Here is a 27,577-nt window from a genome sequence, read left to right as displayed (position 1 = left end):
ACAGGGTCTAATCAATGAAGGCATTACAGAATTGTGACTGGTGGTACAGACCATGGAGTGAGAGAGAGACAGTTTAGGTCCCTTAGTTGTGAGGTATGGTTACCTTAGACAGATTACTTAACTCTGGCCGCCTACCTTCTTTCACAGGATTGTGTACAGACTAAATGAGATCGTGCATGTGTAAAAAGCACTCAGGACACTGCCTGGCTCTTCATGCACACACAAACATTCTAGCTACTATTTTTATTGCTGAAATCAAAAACGTAGACTGTGGGGAGAAGGAACATGTTTTGTAGTCAGATCTGTGTTCAAATTCAGATTATGACGCTTCTACATAACACTGGGCAAATTGTTTTATGTCTGAGCCTCAGCTTCCTCACGTAAAATAGGGTTCGTAAGAGGATTAAATGATTATGTTAGCAATGTAGTACAATACTATCACTCAAACGGTTCCTGTCACTGTATCCTCTATCCAGAGATTATATAAAGTTAATCTTTGCTTCAAAACACTTTAGATGGGTAAAACAGAAGTCTTAGGGACATACTGAGGTAGGTACTAACATTTAAAAAAATTTTGCATAATATTTAAAGTTGTGACCAGTGAATAAATCTAGACAGTAAAATAAATTTTACCCTACAATTTTATAAATTAATATTTAGCAAGTACATGTTTTCCTAAAATTGTCATCTGTATGGGGTTATGTAACAGAAGCAGGGGTGGGTAGGTAGGAGGGAGAATAGAACAAGACACAAAATCATTCTGTTGCATGGTAATATGGTTTTGAACCATTATGCTTTTGCAGACTCGACTTTATCATGATTACAAGTAAGGCTATAATTGGAATCATAATATCTACATTATATCCTAAACATATTCAGAAGAATCCAACTATATATCCTTTTACTCAATGGCTTCTAATATTAGACACTAAAGAGACCATATTAATTGCTCGCATTTCTTGAGCTAGAATGAAGTCTTTAGACAACAGTGTAAAAAAAGGATATTAACTGGAAAACTAGCCAGAGACTTCAGGGGCACAACTGCAGAACTTAGGTGTGATTAAAGTTAGGTGCTAGTTAGTAGGAAATTATGAGCATTACCCATGATCTTTTCCAAGGTTTAATAGGTTTTAATTTTGTTCCCTGCGAAAAATAATAATAAATTAAAAGTCGTCAATTTATATATATATTTTTTGGTTCAAGTTTCTGGAGCAAAACAATCTTTGGCTGAATAATTTAGACATTTGTATTTTATTTATTTTGCTTTTAGTGGTTACCATATATATTGTTTATTTAATTAGAAATACAGAAGCAGTTACTAGAGCTACAAAAGAGCTACAAAAGAGATCTGAAATCCCATGTTCTGCATTGTTGGAGCAGAACGGTCATTTCAAACGTTCAATTGTGAGCCTGACAGCAGCTGTTCAGACAGAGAGGGAACAAAAGGAAGGAACCACCACTCTGGGAACAATGAACTCGGTCCTTTAAAGGTTAAGACTTACATACTACAGTTTCAAATATGGCACTGAAGAAATAAACACTTTTAAAAGCACGGAAATTAAATAGAAACTATTCAGCAATGCATCTCAAATTTCTAGACCATGACTGCAATAGCCAGAGGGGAAACGAAGTCTTCAATTGCATCAATACACCTTCCCTGTACCGAATATTGATCCAGGCTCTACGCAGTGAACATCTGTTGTTCATTCCAGCTCAACGTCTGCCTCTCCTGAAAAGAGTCTTTGGTTTTCCTTGGAGAACTCCCCTCCCCCAACTGTAGGCAGTCTAGAGGGACTGGTCCATAAAAATACCATTCCTCTTTTTTTTTTTTTGCGGTACGCGGGCCCCTCACTGTTGTGGCCTCTCCCGTTGCGGAGCACAGGCTCCGGACGCGCCGGCTCAGCGGCCACGGTTCATGGGCCCAGCCGCTCCGCGGCATGTACCCGTCTCCCCGGCATCGGCAGGTGGACTCTCAACCACTGCACCACCAGGGAAGCCCCCATTCCCCCTTTTGACTTAAAGGTGGGCACATGAGCCATGCTAAGCTAATCACAGACAACTTACAGCCTAGACATATGAAAAGGCTAATAAGCATAGATAAGACAGATTCTGTGGCATCCGAAAGTAACTGTCCATTAGTCCAGCTGCCTTGCATGCTCCTTGACCTTCCTGTAAGAGCTTTTCATTTGATTCTGGGAACTACTCTACCTACTTATAAAGATTATGCTCAGCCTCCATAGTGTGGAATTTAAGCAGAGGCATTTCAGTCCTCTGCTGAAAGCCAAGTCCTGTCCCACCCCGCAACTAATTAACGTAGGTAGGCATTGACACTGGACCCGGACCGGGCCTTTCTTCTTCTTCAAGGAGCTGAATCCTGTTCTCTGTCCCCTAGTCACTAGCTGGCTTTTCTGCTCTGCATGGAACAATGACCTGGAACCACCTGGAATGCAATTACCCTGCCCCCCAAAAATATCATGAGCCTGCCTGGAACCCTCCCCAACAGGCCCTACTTGCTAAGATCTCCTCTGATGTTAACAGCTGCCTTATCCAAGCCCTGAGTCCAGCATGTTCTGGGATATCTAGGGGCTTCCATCCTAAGGAACTTGTACAACAGCCAAAAAGCTTCCCACATTCCCAGCTTCCTCTCCTTTACCTTCTTGTTCATGCAACTGTGACGCTAGCTCATTACCCTCAAGCCCATTTAAGTTATAATAAAAAATATCCACTTACCCTGATGATGTAAAACATGGTTATCTGCTTTAAAAAAATTGTTCTTCATCTTACAAAAGAGTTCACTCCACCCCACCCCCAGGAATTCTTCTCAAAATGATGAAGATGAGGAAACTTGCTTCTCGTGTGGAGAACTGCTGATGGTCAAAGGGCCCTGTGAGTACCAGCGCCAGGATAATATTTGGAAATCGATAAAGTCCAACTCAGTTCTAAAGCTTTAACACTACTGGATGCGTTTATTCATTCAACAGCTAAGCTTGACCTGGCCTCTCCCTCTGACCCCATTTCTCCTCTACTGACCCTATTCCACCTCAACACAATTTTTCCAGCCACGACTTTCCCCTACTTCATGGCAGTGTAGATGCTATTACATGTCTAAGCAGTCTCCCTGACCATTCATTCTTGAGGTGTCACCTACAAAAGTTTTGAATATACAGTGGTCTTTTGAACACTCCAATATTAATCTTTTGATCTATATACTTAGGTATATAGCAACTGACTTATGCACAGAGAACAGGACAGGCATAAGGGCACATGTGTGTATCTATCAGGTACTACTCTAATATGGAGAAGTAACATAAATAACACTTCAGGGAAGTTCCTTGAATGCAATAAATGTTTACTAAATTTTCTATTTTAATATAAGGTATCCAAAAATTCCTAGAACTTTATAATCTTGTCCCTATCCTGATACCCACTAATATATCTTCCTATCAGGACCTGTCATTACCATACATGGTAAGTGATATTTTTCTGTGTCTTTGTGGGAACCGATCTAAAAATAAACAAGTGTAAAAACATATCACCATTATTCCTTGTCTAAAAGAGGAAAAAAAATAATGGCTTAACACTTCCTGCACTCATGCTGAACTGCAACAAGCTCCAAAAGTAGCACTACAAATTCTAAGTGGTAGACACTGAAAAAAGTATTCCTGACATTCAGAGGAATTAAGCGGTATTACATGGAAACCTATGCATGCCTAGTGTTGGGCCTCACACACAGTAAGCACTCAATTTCTTCTGCTGCCAGCTTTGGATACTAACCTAGAAAAATAATCATCTCGGGCATGCTGAGTTACTGCAAATAATAAAGAAAACACTTATGAATGCCAAATCATGCTTAACAGGAAAAGGAAGCAGAACAATGAAAGATAAAAGGAATATAATGATATCCCCTTGGGGATAACCCATAGATTCTTTGGTCAGTCAGCAGAAGTGGTATGTTCCCAATACAGATAAAACATTGGCATAGAAACAGACTGCACTAGCAAGTGAGGGGTTTCGACCACCAGACGTCCATCAGGCATCTCCTAGAAGGCTCAATTAGCTAAAAGCATCATTTACTTGTCTTGGCAGCAAATTCACCTCTTGAGAAGGTACAGGAAACAAGATGAGGAATTGCTAACTATGGACTGGATTCTAATCAACGCAGAAGTGATAAAGCTAGTAGAAAACATAACTGTACCAAAGAGCTTTTGGCAGTCAAAGAGGGAAATACCAGGCTAAGCCAGACATGTGTTCTAGATTTCAAGAGGATGTATTTCAAGTTAGCATCAAGACCCAAAAGGGGCGGAAAGAAGTCCGGAAGGCTGTCTGAAGTAACATGGTGACTAACTGTGAAAGGTCCTGTCTAGGGGGAAAACGGAAGTGTGGTCAAAGAGACCATTGTTGCAGCACAAGAAGTCCTTGAACAAGGAAAAGCAGATAAAAAGATCATGGGAAAGGTTGGAAATAGGCTTACACGTTTAATAGCCAATAATAACAGATGTACAGACATCTGAAAATGGAGGAAAGGTGTTTTAAAAAATGTTAGAGATTACAGAGGTGTTTTCTTCCTTCCATTTGGAATACAAGGAATTGATGGGATAAGTCCGCTGCCTGCAATAGATGGTGGAATGTTAACGGACAATAAAAAGCAGAACTCCTCAACCCCTACTTCTCCGGCTTCACTTCATTCTCCATCAAGGATAATCCTAAAACTAGGACGGTTGGAACAAATAGCTGGAGGAACTAAAGCAAAAGAGAAGGTAGGGAATTATTTTAAAAAGAAAAAAGACAAGGTAGCACCTAGATGTTCTAAATAGATTCATATCTTGTAGCGTGTGTGTGTATACACACATGTATAGCATTTAAAAATCTATAGAACCATGAGAACTTGCAGAAGAATTAAGTGAACTGTCACTAACCACAGAAGAACCATGGTGAATGAGAAAGGTCCCAATGTTCTAAAAAGGAAAGTAGATGGATCCTGTACATTATAAACTACTGTTCATGAAAAGGGCAGTCTAGAGACATGCTTTCAGAGTTCACATATTTATATAATGAGATCCACAGCTTCTAAAGGATTTAAGGTTAATTTCTGAAAATAATTCAAAAGTTAAAAGGAACATTTCCCTTTTGTGTTGAGAATTCAGTTAACATTGAGTAGGGGTTCGTTGTTTTTAAAGTGGTGTTTCTCATACCCAAGAGAGTAAAAGGAATTTTTCCCCTATAAAAAAGGTCCTTTACATTAACCTAAACCTGAACAATAATGTTATTGGCCAGATCCTTAGCATTCTGAACTTCAACAAGGTTAGACTCACCCTGTTCTTAAAAAACGGAGACACTGGATCCCATGATTAGGTAACAATGTGGATTCACAACTGGTTGACAAACATCCACAAGGGGACGCATACTGGAGCTTTCCTTTGGTTCCCCCTTCCCACAAGCCCTTCTGAAGCAGTCTAGTCTGGGTCACCCCTGGCTCCTGCCCCTCCTCCCCTCTCCTGGCCTAGTTCCCTGGCCCTGGGAGTCATGATCAACAGGTGCACCTGACCAGCAGTGCCAACTGGACTTCTTTCTGAGAAAGTGGACTTGTGGTCCAGAGACGCAAGCAGGCAGACTCGGCACTGAGCAGGGACCAGACTGAGCCTGGAGAGTTAGGCTAGAGGCAGGTCGCGGCACCCCACAATGAATCCACGTGTATGGTGAAGGTATGAAGAGAATGGAGTAGATATACAGAGAACAAACCAGGGTAATACCAGGCAGAGTGAGAGACCCCAAAGATTGAGTCTCACGAGGCTCTGTTATGATCCAAGGGATCCCTGGATAGTGAAAGTAGATGCATAACTTCCTGAGCGATCTGGAGCCAGACTGCCTGGGTCCCAATGATAGAATAAGATAAGGACATACATGGCACGATTAATAAATGTGCAGATGACATAAACGAATCAATTCAGGAAGGTTTTGAGAGGTTCAATAAATTGAAGATCCTATACTAAGGCCTATAAAAATCAACTGTGCAAATATAATATGGGGACATTTGGCCCAGCAAGAGGTGTAGAAAACAAATGGTTTTATCACCTTTATTGCTTTCTTTCTTTCTTTCTTTTTTTTTTTGCGGTATGCGGGCCTCTCCCGTTGCGGAGCACAGGCTCTGGACGCGCAGGCTCAGCAGCCATGGCTCACGGGCCCAGCCGCTCTGCGGCATGTGGGATCTTCCCGGACCGGGACATGAACCCGTGTCCCCTGCATCAGCAGGCGGCCCCACCTTTATTGCTTTCTTAGCAAGAAAGAACTTGCTAAGAATTAGATCCGTGTGAGAATGGAAAGGGCTGTTTTACAAGGGGGCGTGATTCCCGTCTCAGATCTCGATCAGGAGCTGGATAACCAGTTGGAGAGGGCTGTACCAGGGACTGCGTACACAGTTCCCTCCAAGTCTAGAGTTCCATGATGCCATCTTCCTAAAAAGATTCTTTTTTAAAGACAGTTATGAGGTCATCAGAGAACCACTAATATAGTGCCAAGGCACAAGCAAGCTTTAGTCACTTTGTATATGGAAAAAAAAAGAATTATTGAATTAGTGGATAAAAATGCTTGCAGGGTAGTAACTCCACTAACTTCACTAGCAACGCATTCATAGGAAGATATAACTGAATTATAGTTCCGAATAAGCCAGCTCTTGAAACATACTGGAAAAAATAATAAGAAACAACTGTGCAGTTACCTGAATTATTACAACTTTTATTTTTAGAGCTATTGATGCATTTTATAACATAAAAATGACTGGTTCCAAGACTAGTCCTCCTTTTATCAAAAGAAGCAGAAGCATCCAAGTAACATCGTTTTGCTGCTGTATTGTTCTCAGAATGAGTCAGTGGCGTTTGATGGGCCACATGCTTACCTCCATTGTGATGTTGCAAGAGAGAAAAAAAAACTCACCTTTTTAAAAACATTGTCTCAAGTGTCAAAAACACTCAGTGAAGAAGCTAAAGCCTACCTGCTAGTTTGTGGTTTTGGAGAAGCCAGTGCAGCACACACAGCAACATGAATCACTCACGAGCCAGCAAGAACAGCTTTTTACTCTATAGAACCAGACACTACCCAGGATCAGGAAAGAGGTGACACTTTCCTCTGCCTACTGATGACAAGCAGTGTCACAATCTGGCATGTGAAGCATCCAACAAGTCCAGGAACCCGGCTAGAAAAACAGGACACCCCTAAAGGAGCACTGGAGAACTCCACCACGCCCCAACATGACCCTGAGAGCAGGCGTGGCTCTGGGATGGCTCGTGTGTCATAAGCACCGTGGGGGCAGTATTAAAGAACCCACCAAGACTGGTTAGGCAAGACAGGCTCAGAGAAACAGGAGTCACCGGCACAAAAGCAAGGAAGGCACAGCTACCTTCAGTTTGTCAGGATGTGGCTCAAAAAGGAGACCGAAGCCTCCACTCAGCAGATTATACCAGGATGTGTGAATGACAGCGGGTGGGCTGCAAAGGCTTCAAAGACCCAGCACAGCGCTGGTTGACATTAAAGCAATGACACCTACACATGCGTGCAACTGCCATCAGCCCTACCCAATTCACAGGTAGAACAAGAACGATGAGAGGACGGATTGCACAGCTGCTTCAAGAACCTTCTGACACCATAAATAAAAACCACCCAGTGCAGAAAGAGCCTCGTAATGCAGTGCTTGTGCCACCACAAGCTACCACCACTAACCACAAACATGAAATCAGACCCTTAGATCTGCTGGGGTATCTGTGGCCACTGCTGAGCAACGTGCAATGGGCCTGTACATGATAATAAGAAAACTCCAGAGATTTCAAGACCACGCCAGCATGTTAAAAGCTCAGCTTCCAAAATCTGAACAGCTTGATCTTATTCCCAGTCACACACCAGGTGCAAATTCAAGTAACATTTTCTTAGCATCTACTTTATAGCAAGTGCTTTCATTTTCCCCTCTGAAAGATGTCCCTGCAGTGTGGAGCACCTCAAGAGTCAAAAGAACACAATGATGACATAAAGACTGTTAGCATCAACTCTGATTATGGAATGAAGAGCCCCAGCAATAGAATGATCAATCCCAAACATTAATCCATACAGTTCTTAGCTGTCTAAAATCCATAGAAATGAGGAACAGGTTAAGACACTAATAGCTATGTTTACTGAATTTCTAAAGAATACTAAGAGAAAAGAAGATGGAAGAAGTAGATGGAATTTAGGATAAATTCCTAATACTCTTTCCAAAAGAATAAAAAAAGTGTACGTAAACCAACATATTTTGGCACATATGGATCTGCTCGCTCTTTTCTAAGATGCAAGGAGGTTTTCAGTCCTTTGTCCCAGTGTTTCCTATCTTAGTAAATGGTGCCATCGTTTTGGGCTCAGGGCCCAAAACTTTAGTCATTCTCCACTTCTTTAACACTCCACATCCTATCCATCAGTAAACCTATTAGATCTACCTTCAAACTACTGATATATCCTGAATCTGACCACATCTAATCACCTCCATTGATACCCAGTAGTCCAAGTCACTATCATCTTTCTTTGTTTCAACTTCTACCCCCAAGATAAAATTAGAATCTCTAGGGGCGGAACCCAAGGATCAGCTAGTTTAAAGCCCCTCAGAAGATTCCAGGCTTGGTCTACTCTGTAGTCAACAGGCAGATGATTTATGGGTAGATATTACTACTATTTTGGAAAAGGAAAACAGGAGTCTTAGAGAGGTTATGTGACTTGCCGAAGGCCACACAGCTCAGAAGACCCAAAAGTCAGATATCACTCCAGGCCTATTGGTAGTCCCAAGTGCCTTATTTCATTTTCTCTCTGGTCAATTATTTACAGGGCAGTAGCTTAAGATACTGAGGAAAGTGGGACAGCATTAAGTGAGTTATAGTCTCAAGTTTTGTTACTGTGTCACACTACAAATGTACTCTACTCTTTAAGTGGCTACTATATCATATAGTCTGGTACCAAATAGACTAAAGACACATGAAGTATAAACAGTAAAGATGGTGATTCTATTAGCTTGTGTCAGTAGAATTTAAAAAGAAAGACAATTCCAGCTGAGTATATGGAAGAATGTCTGAAATCTTACAAAGAAAACTATTAATTCAGACTGAAGACCTTGATACATATTCAGACTTAGTTAAAATTAAACCATAGAAAAATAGTTCACTCACCAACCATAAGGATAAATTCCACAGAGAAAGTCACTTAATAAGATCAAGGGGGATTCAGCTGGGTACCTGGGGAAATTAAGAGGGCCTTCTTCCTTCTTTGCTAATTATATTCACTTGGAAGTCAACAAAAGGCCAACTCATGTAATGATTGTTTCACTGAACTTTTAACAAAAACACAGGAATAAGCCGCCATCTGGGGCTAAACTAAGCCAGTGATTCAGAACTCCAACGCCCTCCCCCAATCAAATCCTGGCTTTCTAAAAAAGATGTCCATCTGTAGAGTACAAGTAACATTATCACCTAAAGAAGTAAAGTCTAAATGCAGAAATGATAAAGATAGAAAAGAATATAAAATAAAGAAACAATCCCACAAGGTTTGGACACAACACACTTGATCTAAAGGACCGTGGAGCTTGTTTTCTACTCCTCAAAGTTTGAAATAGTCATCACAACCTAAGGCAGACCCAGCACCTATCCATGAGGACACAGAGAAATCACACTGGCTAATTTGGGGCTCATGGTAAGTTTTTGTTTTCTGTACATTAACCCGTAAAAGACCTATCAACATCATGATGAGATAAATTAATAATTGTAAACTAAAGAAAATAAACCCCTTGAAAATAACGTAGCCACAGAAGTTTCAGAGACTTCTACCAAGTTGTTAAGGTATTTCTTCCAGGTGTAAATAACTATACATACGTAGGCTACAAATATAGGATGTGTAAAGAGATTACAAAAGTAGGTAGGTTAGCAAAATCTAGAAAAGACACTGCAGAGAGGCTCATATTCATCAAACTCCCAGAGTAGATACAGCACCAGCTAAAAATAAACTGAACGTGTTTACTCTTCATTTGGTTGTACTGAACTGAATGTTTAATTCAGAATTTTAAAGTCTTCAAAACTGAATAACTGAGTATCAACGTATGAACTTTATCATTTCTGAGGGGAAATTTAGAGAAGTGTAATTAGACCCATTAAGTAACTCGGCAATAGACAAAAAATCTACCAAAAAAATATCCATACGCTCTTGGTTTCTTGGCTGGCAATCCACATGACTTTATACAATCTATTCCTTCTCCTCTCTGCAAACAAGGAAATTCAAGGATCTACACCAGTGTTTTTCCACACTACTGCACATCAGAATTACCTGGAAGATACAATATCAATGCTTGGTCCATATGCCCAATGGACCAGACTGACTGATTCCATTGGTCTGGGATGGGTCCAGGCATCAGTACTGCTTAGACAATTCTCATTTGATTCACTGTGTAGCCAGGGTTGAACACCACTGATGTACACATGACTATAAAACTATCCACATCACACAAGCCTTCCACTGCCCTGACCACAGTGGACACACTCTGCATTAAAGATGGCAGAGTCATTCTTCCTCACGTCATTTCTCTAACCCTGACTCACAAATGTGGGGGAAAAAAAAGTTATGAAAGTAGAGTGAGTCCACTTGAGAACATTCATCACACCATTCTGGCATTAATGGTGGACTAAATCCAACTTAAGCTTAAGATATAAAACAGCACATCAAATTTGGGTAAAATCTATAGAGGGAGATCTGTTTCATTTCTTTGGTCAGGGATAGGACATGGTCTGATTTTAAAAGTAGAGTGAGACAGACGAGAATGGGCTTGAAAGGGTCAACGAGTCACAGCCATCAGGATGACAATATGGCAGCAGAGCAAGGGATCCAGGAAAAATGGTCATGGACTCAGAACCAAAATGGTGCACTCAGAACCAAAGAACTCCAACATGGGGCAATGAGCATGTCCAGAGGAGCTGGCCAAGGGCAACAACGGGGAAAGTGAAAGCAAATGATACTCAGAGCTCTTGGCAGCCTGGTTTGGCACTGAAACTCCTCACAAGTGCAGAGCCCTGGAGTCCAGGCTAGCATCAGGGACCAGGGTCTCTTCTCGCAGAGCAAGGCAGGGCCCCCAGTTCCGGAGCTCTAAGTTGCTGTAACAAGCACTCAGAGTCACGGAAATGGTGACAGCGTGGTTCAAGTCACAATCCTTAAACTGCTAAGTCATAGCTCCTTAAGAGTCTCCTACTGCTAAGGTTTTCAGGGCTGGGGCAGGGCTAACTCTACATGGGGGTGAGGGAGGGAAAAGGGGAAAAGATGGGCTGCAGATGCTAGAGGGAGATTTCTTCTAAACCAAGTTGGCTTTAAGACCAGAGTTAGCCACAGTGACCTAAACCAATTACAGAAGCTCAACTATTCTAAACTGGTGTCAGAACAAACGATCTTTCTGATTCACCCCTGCAAACCAGTTTGCTTGCTTTACTCATGAAGGCCAATCTTGTATTATAATTAGGTCTGGCTCACTGAACTGGTTTCCTGGTCCAGAGCCTAGATTGCCTTTGGCTTTCTTGGCAACAGTCTCCGCCTAAATTGTCACCTGACTAACCCAGTCCCATGAAGTACAACCCCAAATGGATCAAGATAAGTCATCTTCAAAGATGGCTTAAGCAAAACAACAGAGGCTCAATTCAAAACAACTACTTCCCTTTGCCCATTGAATGTGTCAATGGCCCATGAAGCCAAGTTCTTCAGTCCTCTTAGATTAACAAAATTGATGGCAATGATGTATATAAAAGCATAGTACCCGAAGTTACTATCCTATGTACACACATTTTATGTTAACATTTAAATGAAAACTAATAGGAAGGTAGGGCAGAATGGTTTTATCAAATCTGTTTAAAACGAATTGGACCAAAACAACAGGCTTCAAAAGATGCCACAATGAACTTACATAAAACCTCTAAATTGCCATGAGGGCTGGGTCAAAAGCAGTATTATCTAAGCACTAACACATTTTGTGAGGTATTATGAGAACACTGGAGAAGGTCTTCTGTTGGAAAGAAGTAAGTTAAAGGCTTAAATCTCTACTTAAGAGAGAAGTATATCTACACATGTACTTTTAATAAGCTTACTTTGAGCCTCATTTCCATTATAAAATGTTATAGTCTAAAAAACTCTAGTAAATCCTTACATGTAAGCCCAAGCTAGAGGTATAATCTACAGCTGTGCTGTCCAGTAAGCAGCCGCTAGCCACATGTGTCAAGTGGGCATGTGAAATGGGACTAGTGTAAAGTGAGATGTATTGTAAATATAAAATATACAGCAGATTTAGAAAACAGTACAAAAAGAGAAGAATGCAAACTACTGCATTATTAATTTTTGTATCAGTAACATGATGAAATTGTATTCTGGATATATTAAGTTAAAGAAAATATATTATTAAAATTAATTTCACCTATTTTTACAATGTAGCTAGAGAATATTTAAAAGTACATATGTGTCTAGTGCTTATGGCTCACATTTTATTTCTCTCAGTGCTGATCTAAGGCATGAATGCCAATTTGATAATAAGTAGATTTTACAGAACAATTCATTAAATCCCAGCTGGTCTAAATTCTGACCCCTAACCCTAGCAAAAAGGATAAAAAAGAGCAATATCTTGGCTATTATGTAAGGGCTACGTGAAACCTTAGAGGTAGTAAGTTGGAACCCGAGTCCACAAAACTTCAGCACATAAAAATAAACAAACCTCGCTGAAAAAAGTAGTGTAACCAAAATATACCTGGTAAGTCTAATTAATTGAAAACCTTGTTTAAAAATACTTTGCTTTATGATATATAATTTTAAAACCTACAGAGATGAAAATTAACTGAAAAACTATTTAAAATAAAAGAATTCAGACTGATGGTCAGTTTCAAAATCAACAGCTTCCACCTTACATGTGCTAACAGTCACAAGAACATATAATTTTAGAAAGGACGCCATTCACAATATCTTCATAAAATATAAATCGTCTAGGAATAAATCATTAAAATGCACAGGATTTATTTAAAAAAACTCTCCCCAGCACGTAAAAGAAAAACCAATAAATGGAGAAAAAAACTAAGCTTAAACAAGTTAGTATACGAAAGATGTCAAGTCTCTCAATATAAATTTATAAAATTAATGTGATACCAATAAATATCCCAACACATTTACTTTATTCAATGATGCACTCATTGGTTTAAATGGAAAAAATAAGCATGAAAACAGCCCCCCAAAATTAGAGGAAAGAGCAGTGATAGGACAGTTATGAGGACAATTTTTATTAATTGCAATAAAGGAATTTGATACTAGGAGCCAAAGCAGACCGAAATAGAGAGGAAAGGTAGAGAAAAGGGGAGGGAGATACTGACTCCAGTCCAGCGACTGACTCAACTATATATGTAAATTTAGCACATAAAAGAAACACCTCAAACCAGTGAGGGGCAAATAGATTATAAAATATATGATTATCATGTCAGATAATTGAGAAAAAATAAAATTAGACCCCTACCTCACAACCATAACAAGATAAATCCCACAGGAATTACACATGTAACTGTTTAAAGTGAAACCTAAAAGTACTAGAAGAAGAAAATATAAATGAAAAATTATCATTATCTTGACACGAGAAATATGACACTAAACCAGAAATTTTAAGAAAGAAACTGAAAGACTATACTTTATGAAAAGTAACTATGGGGCTTCCCTGGTGGCACAGTGGTTGAGAGTCCGCCTGCCGATGCAGGGGACACGGGTTAGTGCCCCTGTCTGGGAAGATCGCATATGCCTCGGAGCGGCTGGGCCCAAGAGCCATGGCCGCTGAGCCTGTGCGTCCGGAGCCTGTGCTCCGCAACGGGAGAGGCCACAACAGTGAGAGGTCCGTGTACCACCAAAAAAAAAAAAAAAGAAAGTAACTATATACATGAGAAAATACCAAAAAAAAGTTAAAAGATAAACTATGAACAGAGAAAAGAGTTAATGTCTTTAACATATGATAAGCTCTTAAAATTCAATACAAGATAATCTTCATAAAGGAATGTACAATGAATAAACAATTCAGAAAAAAATAGAAATAATTATTAAACTAATCAAAATGCATTCAACCTTATAAGTACAGCAATGTAAACTTAAAGAGTTTTTTTTTTCTTTTTTTTTGCATCGCATATTCATAAGGATAAAGAAGACTATCCGGTGGTGAAGGGGTAAAGGAATAGGCACTCTTGTTCATTTTCAGTGAGGCTGTAAACTTGAATAATCTTTCTTGCATTTTTTTTGCCCTCATTATAAAAAAAAGGTACATACTTTTGTCCCAGAAATCCCTTTTCTCAAAGATTTTCACAAAGAAATAATCAGAAAAGTGTACAACAATGTATAAAGGTGCTTATTCAATTAGGTCCTTTAAAGGACCTAAATACCCACCCACAGAGGATTCCTTAGTAAATTATTATACAATAACATGTATAATGCTAATCTGCCATAAAATTCATGATCCATGCATTCAACAAATAACTACTGAGGCCCTACTAAGTGCCAGGCAGTGCTCTAGGCACTGAGGATATGAGTAGTGACGGTAGACAAAAAAATTCCTTCCCATGGGAGAAGGTGGTCAAAAGTACAATACAAACTTCCAGTTATAAGATAAATAAGTTCTGAAGATGTAATGCACAGCATGGTGACTACGGTTAACAAGACTGTATTGTATATTTGAAGTTGCTAAGAGAGTAGATTTTAAAAGTTCTTATCACTAGGAAAGACAGCTGTAACTATGTGAGGTGATGAATATTAACTAATCTTATTGTGGTAATCATTTTGAAATACTGTATATACAAATATCAAATCATGTTGTACACCTTAAACTAATATGATTATGTATCAATTATATTTCAATAAAATTAGGAAAAATAAAATTAAAAATCCCATCCTTTGTGGAGTTTACATAAACTATATTTGACAGGCAAGGATGTCCATGAAATACTAAGTGGGAAAAAAAGTTTAAAAGTAATGTGGAGTCTGATCTGATTTTTCTTAACAAATAAATATATTTCTCCTCTCCTGGAAAATAGTTGGAATGGATTAAATGTTAACATATATATTAAATGATTGTATTTGGATGGCATAGTTTGGGGTGATTTTTACTGTCCTCTTGACACCTTTTTGCCACGTGAGTTTTCTTCAATGGGCAGGTGTTACTTCTACAATCAAGAGAACAAATTTAAGCTCTTCTATTAAAAACAAACAGTTATCTGTTCATCTGACAAACATGGAGGGCGACTATATGGCAGGCAAAGCTTTAAATGCAGAGAATACAGCAGTGAACAGATCACAAAAGAATCGCTCCCTTTGTGGTACTCAGGTTCCGGTAGGAGGATATCAAGTAGGTCTGATTATAACGCATCTGTAGGTCATCTCATCTCTAGGTCATAAAATTCATTTAAGTCAACCAATATCTGAGCTCCTACTATGCCCCAGGCAATGTCCTCAGTATATCAGTAAACAAAACAGACAAAAATCTCTGCCTTTAGGGAGCTTACTACCCAGAGGATAAGAGAACTGAAGGATGTGGGTTCCAGTGAGGAGTAAAGAATGAAACTGTTGGGCTTCCCTGGTGGCGCAGTGGTTGAGAGTCCGCCTGCCGATGCAGGGGATTCTGGTTCGTGCCCCGGTCCGAGAAGATCCCACAGGCCGCAGAGCGGCTGGGCTCGTGAGCCATGGCCGCTGAGCCTGCGCGCCTGGAGCCTGTGCTCCGCAATGGGAGAGGCCACAACAGTGAGAGGCCCGCGTACCACACACACACAAAAAAGAATGAAACTGTTGCCTTTACTCACATTCTAGTGAAACTATGTGAATAGAGACCCAGGTGGCAAATATTTCATGAACTTCAAAAGTACACTCTGATCTCTGCAAACTTTCCTATGGCTGTAAGGTATGCAAATGATTCAGTTCTCATTGTTTTGAAATGATAATAATGAAAAAAAAAAGAATGATGCACTATAGACTAGAAAACCTAAAATAATTCAGTTCTGCCACACTTATTATCTCCAGGATTACACTAAGCAAAATTACATGTATTGGGAATTCTCAAATATTGATCACATGAAGCATCACTATGTTCACACACCCTCTCTGTGAAAGGGTGTCATGTCAGTTGTAAATCTTTTAACTCATTTCCATGGTTACTTTGGGGCATCCTTCATTCACCACACCTTTTTGTCCCACCATTCAATTAGCTGGCACACAGCAGATGCATAATACATGCTTGCTAAAGGAACAAAGGATCTTAGTCATCTTTTACTTGGACAAATGAAACAGCCTTCTAAAGGTTTCCTTTTAACAATTCTTGCAGAAATCATCTCCATGCTCCTTTTGTTATCTTTTAAGTAAAGGAAATGTAGTATTCTTTATAATTACAAACGTTTTAAAGGTGCCATTTACACAGACCAGGCTAGGAAAACAGTCCGTAGGACGATTCCTAGATTTATCACTTAGCACATGTTTTACATAATCAAATGAATGTCTTACATTTTAGCATAATATTCAACAGAAGAAAATGCAAACCATTGGATAGGTATGTGGTTTTTTTGTGTGCATTTCCTTAGTTTCAAATAATGGTCCTTATTTTGTAAATTATGAGCTCTAGAACACCTCTTTTATTCAAGCAAGAGCCTTTGACAATCTGATGGTGACGGTACCTGTCAGTTGCCAACTCAATAACCATTTTCCCTTTTTCTTCTAGGAATAAAACACTGAGTAATGTGTCAGATAGAAAACTCCATTTCCCAGCTTCCCTTGCAGAAGGGAGCCAATGCAAAATAAGCATTAGCCTTTGTGCGGTACTTTGAAGAAAACCCTTTGGTCTCACACCCTTCCTTTTTCTTCCTATCTGGGACTCCTACACAATGGCTGGAACCCAGTAACCAGGTTATGACTTTATGGAAGTTATATACTCAGGATGATGAGGCAGAAAGACGTAAGGAGCCCATGTCCCTTATGACTTTATGTAGTAGACATAGCTCCCCTGGACTGTCTTCATGTTAGTTTTACAAGACTGAGAAAAATTCTATTTTGTGTAAACTGTTATTTCAGTCCCTGTTTCTAGGATTCCTAATGCTGAATTCAGAGACGTGTAGTAGACATAGCTCCCCTGGACTGTCTTCATGTTAGTTTTACAAGACTGAGAAAAATTCTATTTTGTGTAAACTTTCCTATGGCTGTAAGGTACGCAAATGATTCAGTTCTGTTTCTAGGATTCCTAATGCTGAATTCAGAGACTTATTTGATTTAGCTGGAGTAGAAAGTGAAGAGACCTGTAATTCTTAGCCTTCTGCTTTATCTAGTCTTGCGTTCTGGCAAATTTATCTACTAACAGGGTTTCAACTATTATCTCTGAACTTGAGATTCCCATTTGATTTTATCCATATCTAACCTCCGAATTTCAAAGTATCCTCAAAACATGTCCATTTGGATGTCCCCCAATCACTTCAAAATTTGAATGTATATCTTCTCGTACTGTACTGACCCTCTTTCTCAATTTCCTTATCTTTTAATAGATCTTCCCAATCAATCAGGTTCAAGACTATAAAGCACAGTTCCTGAAAATGTTTCACTTGCACCAGAATATTCTGGGCAGCTCATTAAGAATGCAGTCCCATGGCAGATCTACTCAACAGAATCGTCATGAGGCAGCCCAAGAAACCGCAGTTTTAATGGGATACCTGGGATCTTGTAAACATTAAAATTTGAAATTACTGCTTCAGAATCTCCTGTGGTATATTCACTATATCATTATGTCCTATGATGTGACCTTTGTCACCTCATTTCCTACTCTTCTCCCCCTCCCTGTTCCTTTAACACTCCTCTCTACTGTCTTGGGGCCTGTCTGGAACATTCTTTCCCCAGATTCCCACCAGGCTTCTTTCACCTCCTCCACCTCAACTTTTCAATGAAGGCTAGCCTAACCAACCTATTTAAACTTGCAATTCATCCATGAACCTTATGTATCTTACCTTTTCTTTATTTTTCCCACAGCACTTACCACATAACAAAATCTATAATTTGTTAATTTTTTGTGTTTTCTTTGTCTCTTGCCTCACTAGAATGATAGCACTTCCAGGGCAGGGCTTTTTCTATTGTTTGTTCACTGATGTATCTCAAGTACCTGGAATGGTACTTGCAGGAGTTCAACAGATATCTGTTGAACACGTTAATGATCTACTGAGAAATATCTCTAATTCCTCCCTTCCCAGTGTCACTGCTCCACTCCAATACTAATCCTGGCCTTTGTCATTTTTAGATTTTTTTTTAAAAACAACAGAGTGTATTTACAGTGTCATTTCCTCCAAACCATCCAACATACTTCCAGGCTTATCTCTCTAAGACACTGTTTGGGGATGTCACTCCCCTATAATGATTTGGCTCCTAACTGGCCCTGTTAGAAGTATTATACATTGGCCTCATGCTTGCATGAGAATTGAATTAGATGAACTCTAAGATCCTGCTTTTCAGATATTTGATTCAAAATCCGAATGACTCATCTTGGCATTTAAAATGCTCCGTAATCTAGAAGTATTTACTTATCCAAATTTACATCCTATTCCTTCCAAGTTTCCCTTTGTTCCTGGCCAGTTTCTTTAAGAACTCTCAAATGAGCCACGGTCATGTTCACTGCTTTTTCAATTGGTTACTCTCTACCCTCAATGCCCTCCTGACTACTGAAATAGATGGCATTATCTTGGAAGCTTGGTACTCAGACTGTGACCTGCAGGCCAGCATCACCCAGCATTACCCGTGAGCTTGTCAGAAATGCAACTCCAGCCCTACCCATTTAGAAGCTGCATCTAACAAGATCCCCAGGTGATTTGTGGGCATCTTAAAGTTTGAAAAGCACTGCATGAGCACTCATTTCAAATCATTTCTCAATGGAATGTTTGCTCAGCAGACCTCGTGTTCTTATGTCTGATCTGCCACAGCTCTTTGTTACCCATAGCAGGCACGCTGTTTAATTAATAACATCCCCTGTTAGACTATTTATTTCTTTTTTTAAAAAAAAAATATATATTTATTTATTTTTGGCTGCGTTGGGTCTTTGTTGCTGTGCACGGGCTTTCTCTAGTTGTGGTGAGTGGGGGCTACTCTTCATTGTGATGCGCGGCCTTCTCATTGCGGTGGCTTCTCTCATTGCGGAGCACGGGCTCTACAGTGCAGGCTCAGTGGTTGTGGCGCACGGGCTTAGTTGCTCCACAGCATGTGGGATCTTCCTGGACCAGGGCTCAAACCCATGTCCCCTGCGTTGGCAGGCGGATTCTTAATCACTGCACCACCAGGGAAGTCCCAGACTGTTTATTCCTTATTTCATGGAAGTTCTTTCCCCTCAATTTGGTTATAAATAGCTTGCACACAGAACAGCCATGCATCCGGCCAATCTGAATGCAGGGAACAGAAGCCCATTCAAGTCACTTCAAGGAAAAAAAGGGCCTGTTCTAAGGCTACTTGGGAACTGGGACTAAAAGAGTCAGGAGGGAGGTGCTCCAGGGACTGGCCACCCTCTCTCAGCATGTGTCTCTCTGCCTCATTCTCTCCATCCAGTTCATTTTCTCTCCTATCTTCCTCTCTTCACGCAGTTTGTTTCCTCATACTAGCAGCATTTGCACAACCTATTACAGCCAGCCATTCTCTCCTCTACCAGCCTATTCTCCTCTGCCCCTTTCTGCTTCAACCTTCACTCTAAGCCTCTAAGCTTAACTCTTCCCATGGGAGAGGTGATCACCACAAAGCATCTTTCTGAGCCAAAACACAAGCTTTGAAGTGTTTGAGCCACCTATGCATTCTCTGCTCTTGGGTCAGGAGCCTGTCGTGGTCCAACCAACTGAAGCCAAGGACGCTGCTGTTCAGAACAAGGCCTTTAGGCAGCAGGAGCTGTCAAAAGAGACTATTCCTTAGGAAAGAAAAGTGTGGGCAGGGCAGGCAATGAGCCACATCGCCAGCCCACAGGGTCATTATTGATTCTGTCCTCACCACAGTCCAGAGCAAAATGCTGAGCACATAATAAACTGAACCAACCAACACGGGGGGTAAGGGTCATTCACCAAGCGCCACTATGCCCCTGACACTGTCCTGGATGCACAGGGAATACAAAGATTAAATAAGAATCAGTCACTGTTTTCCAAAGCTGTTAATTCAAACGTGTCACTGAACTAGCTACTTGACCTTTGACACGCACCTCAGCCACTTGGGCCACAGTTTCCTCAACTATCAGATGGGACCATCTTCACCAATCTCCAGGAGCACTGTAAGGTCCTATAAGGTAATCTTTGTAAAAATGCTTTGAAAAATATACATGCCAATCAAAAACAATACTGTAGCCTCTCAGTACTTAATGAAATCCTCTCATATGGCATAGGTTTTACGTTATTTTCTGGTCCTTTCTCTTTTCCCATCTCCCATGATATAGAATCCATCAACTGCTATTATTTGAAAGAACAATCCCGGTATTACCACTATATTTTCATTACCTGAATGGCTCACTCAAATGATGATTAAAAATTCATTCACTATTGTCAAAAAGACAACAAACAACAAGTGCTAGTGAGGATGCAGAGAAAAGGGAACCCTCATGAATTGTTGGTGGAAATGTAATCTAGTACAGCCACTATGGTAAACAGTGTGGAGGTTCCTCAAAAAATTAAATATAGAGCTATCATATGATCCAGCAATTTCACTCCTGGGTATTTATCCAAAGAAAACAAAAACACTAATTAGAAAAATATATGTATCACTATGTTCATTGCAGCATTATTTATAATAGCCAAGATTAGGAAGCAACCTAAGTGCCATCAGTAGATGAATGAATAAAGAAGATGCAGTGTGTGTGTGTATGTATACATATAATGGAATATTACTCAGCCATAAAAAAGAATGAAATCTTGCCATTTGCGACAACATGGATGGACCTAGACGGTATTATGCCAAGTGAATTAAGTCAGAAAAAGACAAATGCTGAATGATTTCATTTCTATGTGGAATCTATAAAACAAGTGAACAAACATAACAGAAACAGCATCATAAATACACAAACAGGTGGTTGCCAGTGGGAACTGGAGTGGGGGGTAGAGACACAGGTGAGGAAGATTAAAAGGTACAAACTTTCAGGTGCAAAATATGAGTCATGGGTATGAAATATACAGTGTGGGGAATATAGTCAATAATTATGCAATATCTTTGCATGGTGACAGATGGTAACCAGACATTGTGGTGATCATTTTGAAATGCATAGAAATATCAAATCACTATGTTGTGTAACAGAAATTAACATACTATTGTAGGTCAATTATACTTCAAAAACAAACCAACCAACCAACTCATAGAAAAAGAGATCAGATTGGGGGTTATCAGAGGTGGAGTATGGGGGGAGGGGAAATCAGATGAAGGCAGTCAAAAGGTATAAACTTCCAGTTATAAGATAAATAAGTACTAGGGATGTAATGTACAACATGATAAATATAATTGTTTATATATGAAAGTTGTATGTTATATATAAAATTTGTTAAGAAAGTAAATCCCAAGAGTTCTCATCACAAGGAAATTGTTTTCTGTTTCTTTAGTTTTGTATCTATATGAGTTGATGAATGTTCACTAAATTCACTGTGGTGATCATTTCATGATGTATGTAAGTCAAATCATTATGCTGTACACCTTAAACTTATACAGTGCCATATGTCAAATATAGCTCCATAAAACTGGAAGAAATAAATAAGAAAAAAAAGAAAATGCACTTCACTCAGAAGTGTAAAAAACGAATGTACACATTTTTACTGTGTGCATTTAAAGACAGCACTATCATTTATTCAATGTGCATCTATAAGGTGCCCTGTATATTTTCTCATTATATTACAAATGACAATAAGAATGTACTAAATCCCTAAGTAGGATACAGGTTAGTTTTGACTCTTGTGTGGCCTTCTCCCCAGAGCAGTTTCACTGAGTACTTCCTAAGTGCTGTAATCCAAAAATCATAGTTACTAGAGCTCAGAGCCCCCATTTTTTAACATGGGGGCTCTGAAGAGGAAAAGTAATAAAATGGCCTGTCTCAAACCCCTATAATCCAATTCTCCTAAAATCTGTATCTTTTTTCCTAAAAGCACTTTACCACTTGCCAAACATTAAAGGGGGGAGGGGGCGGGGGTGAAGGATGGACATCAGTGATGTTGTGAGAACATGAGCCACCCTTTATAGGATTCAAGTATGGGTTTATGTGACAGAAAAATAAAACAAAGCTCCAGATATGCACTGTTTTGGCTTCGCTATGAACAAAATGAAAACATATTTACCAACTGACTGCCACACGCTAGGCCGGATGCTGAGGGCTCATCAGAGGATGAAGACAGCCTAGGCCCTCCAAAAGCTTACTGGCCTTTACCCTCGAGCATCTGTTGCTCATTGCTCACAAGTGTAGCCATTCAACATCTGGCCCTGGGTGGAGCAAAGAAAACAGCTTCCACCTTGCTAAAAAGTCCGCTCAGCTGGCCAAAAGGCAGGTATCAGGTAAAGGGAAAAACAAAACCTCAGGCGGGAGCTGGGTGAGACTCCGCTGCAGGAGGCGGAACTGCAGAAACTGTAATGCACAGCACCGGCTGAGCGCCCAAGCCCAATTAAGGCTCCTCCCGCTCGGAGAGGCGAGGGGCTGTGGATCAAAGGATCCTGCAACCTGGGAAAGGCAGATTCAGTTCCCGGGGAGCCGTGATATGGGGGCTGCAAAAAGGTGGGCGGCTGGCTGGAGCTGTGCTCCCTAGAATGGAGAAGCAGACTGGAGACAGAGTGGTTTGTGCACTAGTGGGGAGGGAGGTGGGCAGGGCGAGAGCGCAGAGACCCAACAGTCACGCTGCCGTGTAAAGCGAGCCTTGGGGATCCCTCCGAGGACACCAATTTCGGGGCTCTGCAGCTGGAAAGGGGTCTGCACCGATGGCGGCGCAGGGAGAAGGGTTCGCAAACACACACACACTCACACTCTCTCTCTCTCCCTCTCTCTCTCTCTCTCACACCGCCTGACCCTCGGCTGGCCCCGAGCCGCCCCCGCGCGCGCTCCGCACCCAGCTTCGTGCTGCGGCAGCTACTCACCCTCCGCGCGGGAGCGGATCTCCGACACGGTCCTCCGCATGGTGGACATCGCGGCGGCCGCCGCAGGTGGCTCTTCAGACCAGACTCTGCACCTGTCACGGCGCCGCGCGGACGGAGGATCTGGCTTCCCCGCGCCGAGCGCTCAGCAGCCGCGCGGGCCCAGTTGCCCACCCAGGGCAGTGCCGCTGCCGGGCGAGGCCCTCGCACACCGGCGGGAGAAGGAGGAGGTAATGAAGGCGGCGGCGTCCGCAGAGCTGAGCGAGCTCTGCCTGCAGCCACGGAGGGAGCGGCGAGGCAAGGGGCGGAGCTTCGGCGTCTGCGTCCGGGCAGGGATCCTCAGGACGCCCACTCACTCGCACAACTGCAGCGCTGCGGGGAAGGCGGGAGAGGGGCGGGGAGAGACTCCGGAGAGCCTCCTGCGCCCCGCCCTGCTTTGGACCGTACCATCCCTGAGTGGGGAGAGGCAGATGCCGGCCTCTTCCACCACAGGCGCCCTCGTCCCTCCCCGTGGCTTCGGCTCTTCCTGTCTTTTCTCAATGCTTTTCTGCTTCTTCCAAGGCTTGGCCAGAGAGGAAGGGGTACTGTGGCTCCTGCATCCTTGCAAATCCTCTCCCGCCACCCTCTAGTTTTAATAACAATGGAGTCGCCCGTGGTGCGGAAGTGGGGTTGGGTCTGAGTGGGCTGGAGAGCGGTGAAAGGGCCTGGGGCGTCAAGGGCTTGGAGCTGCGGAAAGGCACTGCGTGTTGGCCACCTCCGGATGCAATTCTATCCTCCATGCACCGCCAACAGCCCTCGCGACCTGAGTCGCGCCTGGTCCACGAGCAACAGGTTCTGAGGCCGGGGTCCTCGGGCGCTGGTGGCTCCTCCTGCCCATGGTGCTCATGTGCGTCTGGGGCCGGCCTGCGGGTGGCCGGGTGCATTCAGCTAGTGCGTGTTCTGCAGACTGACAAAGCTCTGGACTTGCAGTAAAGTCAACTATTGGCCCAGGTGCTTCAAATTTTGCGTTTAGTCAAACATGCAGGAAGTTGGGAGCAGTAGTTTTACCTGAAAAGGGGAGAGGGAGCCTAGTATAAAGTCCGTAAATACATTAAATTTTAGTTTGCCCCATATCCTACAAATAAGGGTAACTTCGTTACCTTTTATTTTGTATAAGGAGATCTATGCTAACAAGTTATCAGAACAAGTACGGTAGTTTTTATTTATTGTTGATTTCATCTTTAAGTTAGGCTGTAAGGTTTTATATATTGAATAGATCGTGGCGAGCCGCTGAAATGGCGAGAAAGGAATAAATTGAGTTGGAAACAATTTGCTGCTTCTCTCATCTTGTGCTCTTCCTCCAGCACTCGGTGGAAGAGGGCTTTAGGTGGAGGCGTTTATTGTGAACTTCTTTCAGGTCCTGAAGGGAGAGATCTGGAAAGGTTTGAACAGAGAGATAAGTGATTATTCCCAAGCCTCATGAAAAAATAAAACCTGCTGATAGCATCTTATCTCCATTTGTGGTGTTTCCTCTGTCTCCTGCAGGTAGCGTTTGCTAATCAGAGCCCTGCCCTACATTAATTCTGAGTCAGGTGCTCAGTACATATTTATGAAGAACCCACTCTGCTTGGCTCTGATTCAGAGGCTGGGATTAGAACAAAGAAAATGTATTTCCAGCATTCATGAAACATTGCAGGGTAGAGCAGGACTCAAAGGTGTTTATTTCAGTGATGGTCTTGATTTACAAGTATGGTCTTCTAAAAGTAAGAAATGAACACACAGCCTTTTCAGGACAGTCATCACTGGCCCTTTTTATTCCTTTCCAGATCCAGGATCTCCTTGTATAAAGCAGACTCCCTCTGGCTTGATGAACATGCATCTGAAAAAAATTAAAAGGGTAAGTACAACAAGGAAATAGTTTTAAAAAATCAGCTCTAAAAGTTAGTGAACAGAAACCAGAGAAAAATGCAGTGCTTTTGTGATTAACGTTTTAGATAGAATTTTATATAAAGCCAGAACCAGCTTTTATTCAAAATCAGTGCACAGCAGCATACCAGTGTTTGATTAATAAGCAATCACCTTTGTAATTCCTATGGACCCTGAAACGAAGTTCAATTCTGCTTATTTACAGATAGTAATTAACTGGAGTTCCAGAGATTACCTCTGTTTTCTATAGATCAATCTATTTTATATATGTCTGTGTGTCTGTGTGTTTCCCATTAACAACCCATGGGCAAAGTTGACAACATACATCATTCATACAGAAAATGACAAGAGTCTTTCATACAGAGGCGAACATTTCATGATATAGTCCATAGCTCACTGTATGTCCTTTCCCAAGTTATGCTATCACTTTATCCATAATGGCAAGAGTATCCTACCTAACTCATTTCTGTCTTGTTTGTTTGTTTTGTTTTCCCCAGTTTTGTTTTTTAACATCTTTATTGGAGTATAATTGCTTTACAATGTTGTGTTAGTTTCTGCTGTATAACAAAGTGAATCAGCTATACGTATACATATATCCCCATAATCCCTCCCTCTTGCATCTCCCTCCCACCCTCCCTATCTCACCCCCCCCAACTCATTTCTGAAAAACCATTCATTTCTGATTGTTAGAAAGCACACATGTTTTTATTGGTTCAGAACCCTGATTGAAGTTGAATGTTGTACTAATCTGCATGTGCTTGATTTCAAAGTCCTCTCAGATCTCCTCAGCTTCCATTGTACAGTGTGCTAGCCCCTGGCAGGGAACTCTGGGGCCAGCAACATGACCTTGTCACAGAACCTGTAATACAACTCAGATGTCAGCAAGATCGTTTAAAAACATTCAGGTCCTGCGACTGAACTGTTGATGGACTTAGAAGGAAGCGGGTTATTCAAGAATAACTTTTCCAAGGGCCAGGTTTTATCCTCCACAAAGTATCCACTGAATGCATAACATGTGTGAAGTGCCCAGCCAGAACGCTAAGTTACAAAGACAATGCATTTGTTAAAGTAACCAGCAGTGTAACAAGATGGCTGACACTTAATGCCAAATAGGCCAGCAGCAACACTAGAAGCATTGAGAGAAGGGGAGATTCCAAGAGCTGAGTGATCAACATACTTGAGCTAGGTTTTGAAGTAGGGGTTAAGTCGGTAGAAGTGAAAAGGAAACATCGTTCCAGGTAGGAATGCTTGGCATATAGTTAAGCGCTCGATTATGATTTTTTAATGAATGGTTAAGGAAATGGAATGATAGAAGACTATATATGGTTGGGGAGAACCAAGAGACCAATTGGACTGCAGGGACCTCACTGAAAATCTGTGCACTTTATTTTTATTTTTTCTAATTTTATTGAAGTATATTTGATTTACAATGTTGTATTAATTTCTGCTGTACAACAAAGTGACTCAGTTATGCATATATATATTTTTTTCGTATTCTTTTCCATTATGATTTATCACAGGGTATTGAATATAGTTCCCTGTGCTATACAGTAGGACCTTGCTGTTTATCCATTCTATATATAATAGCTTACATCTGGTAACCCTAAACTCCCAATCCATCTCTCCCCCCGACCCCCTCCCCCTTGGCAACCACGCCTCTGTCTGTTCTCTATATCTGTGAGTACGTTTCGTAGATATGTTCATCTGTACACTTAAAATGTGGGAATCGTATGTTATGTGAATTATATCTTAATAAAGCTGTTTAAAAAATTGTCTCTAGAGGTGTGAGCCCCAAAAATTATCAAGTCCAGCAAGTCAAAGAGATGTTGAGCATATTCCTGTCTTGGTGGGTTTTCACTTACTAATTACGTGATGTTGCCTTGAGTTTGTTGTTGTTGGGGACACCGAGAATTAAGAATTGGTCCTTCTTGGGAGGAACTCATAGTTAACTAGGTGACAGAGGCATGCTCACTAATTTACTAATTTATGATATATCCAGGAGTGCTTTGGGAACTTACATCCTGAAGGTAGTTGGAGATGTACTTGAGAACCCTGCTTCTGATTGAGAAGGAGGAATGCAAAGTTGAATACTATATGACTATAGAATACAGATGCTGGATAATGCTGGCAACTACATTCTAAATTCTTTTGCAAAAGCACAAAATAATGGGGTAAATTAATCTTAAAGTTTAGATAATTATATCTTTTAGTTTAAAATTGAGGTTAAGATATAACGTAAATTCTACCTAGTCGCAAAGCTACCTGGTTATTGTAAGAAAAGATGCTTATTACCTTTGGTGTGTGGTTGGTATATTGATTCAATGGATGGTGAAGATACTGTTATGGTTAAGAGATTATTATGACATCATTATGGTATGGTTAAGATATTATTATGCTGTTGGGCTTGTAAGGCATTTTTCCCAAGTCTTCCCATCTTGATTGCTCTTTTTCTGTCACCATCGTTTACATGCACCCCGCTCCGGTGCACCAGCAAGTTCTTTAGGCTCAGTTTTAAAAATATGTCTTACTTCTATCCACATTTCATCTCCAC

The 27,577-nt window shown here is 41.0% G+C and overlaps 2 protein-coding genes across 6 annotated transcripts in view; one reads left to right on the top strand and one right to left on the bottom strand.

The window, feature by feature from the left end:
* ATP8A1 (ATPase phospholipid transporting 8A1) overlaps positions 1 to 23,459 on the bottom strand; it is a 235,545-nt gene extending 212,086 nt beyond the window's left edge. For both annotated transcript variants that reach the window (XM_024731618.1, XM_024731619.1), the window contains exon 1: positions 23,125 to 23,459. In XM_024731618.1, coding sequence (XP_024587386.1) covers positions 23,125 to 23,173 — 49 coding nt within the window. In that variant the 5' untranslated portion in view covers positions 23,174 to 23,459. The remainder of the gene's footprint in view (positions 1 to 23,124) is intronic.
* A 342-nt stretch (positions 23,460 to 23,801) lies between these two features.
* GRXCR1 (glutaredoxin and cysteine rich domain containing 1) overlaps positions 23,802 to 27,577 on the top strand; it is a 313,061-nt gene continuing 309,285 nt past the window's right edge. For 3 of the 4 annotated variants that reach the window (XR_003001318.1, XR_003001317.1, XR_003001319.1), the window contains exons 1-2: positions 23,802 to 24,111; positions 24,927 to 24,997. The gene's annotated coding sequence lies outside the window, so the exon portion shown is untranslated. The remainder of the gene's footprint in view (positions 24,112 to 24,926; positions 24,998 to 27,577) is intronic. The other variant, XR_003001320.1, reaches the window with a different exon arrangement.

This window comes from Neophocaena asiaeorientalis, unplaced genomic scaffold (genome assembly GCF_003031525.2).
Source record: "Neophocaena asiaeorientalis asiaeorientalis breed wild unplaced genomic scaffold, Neophocaena_asiaeorientalis_V1.1 scaffold39, whole genome shotgun sequence".
NCBI lineage: Eukaryota > Metazoa > Chordata > Mammalia > Artiodactyla > Phocoenidae > Neophocaena > Neophocaena asiaeorientalis.
Note: the sequence above shows the minus strand (reverse complement) of the source record. Positions and strands in the feature narration are given on the sequence as shown.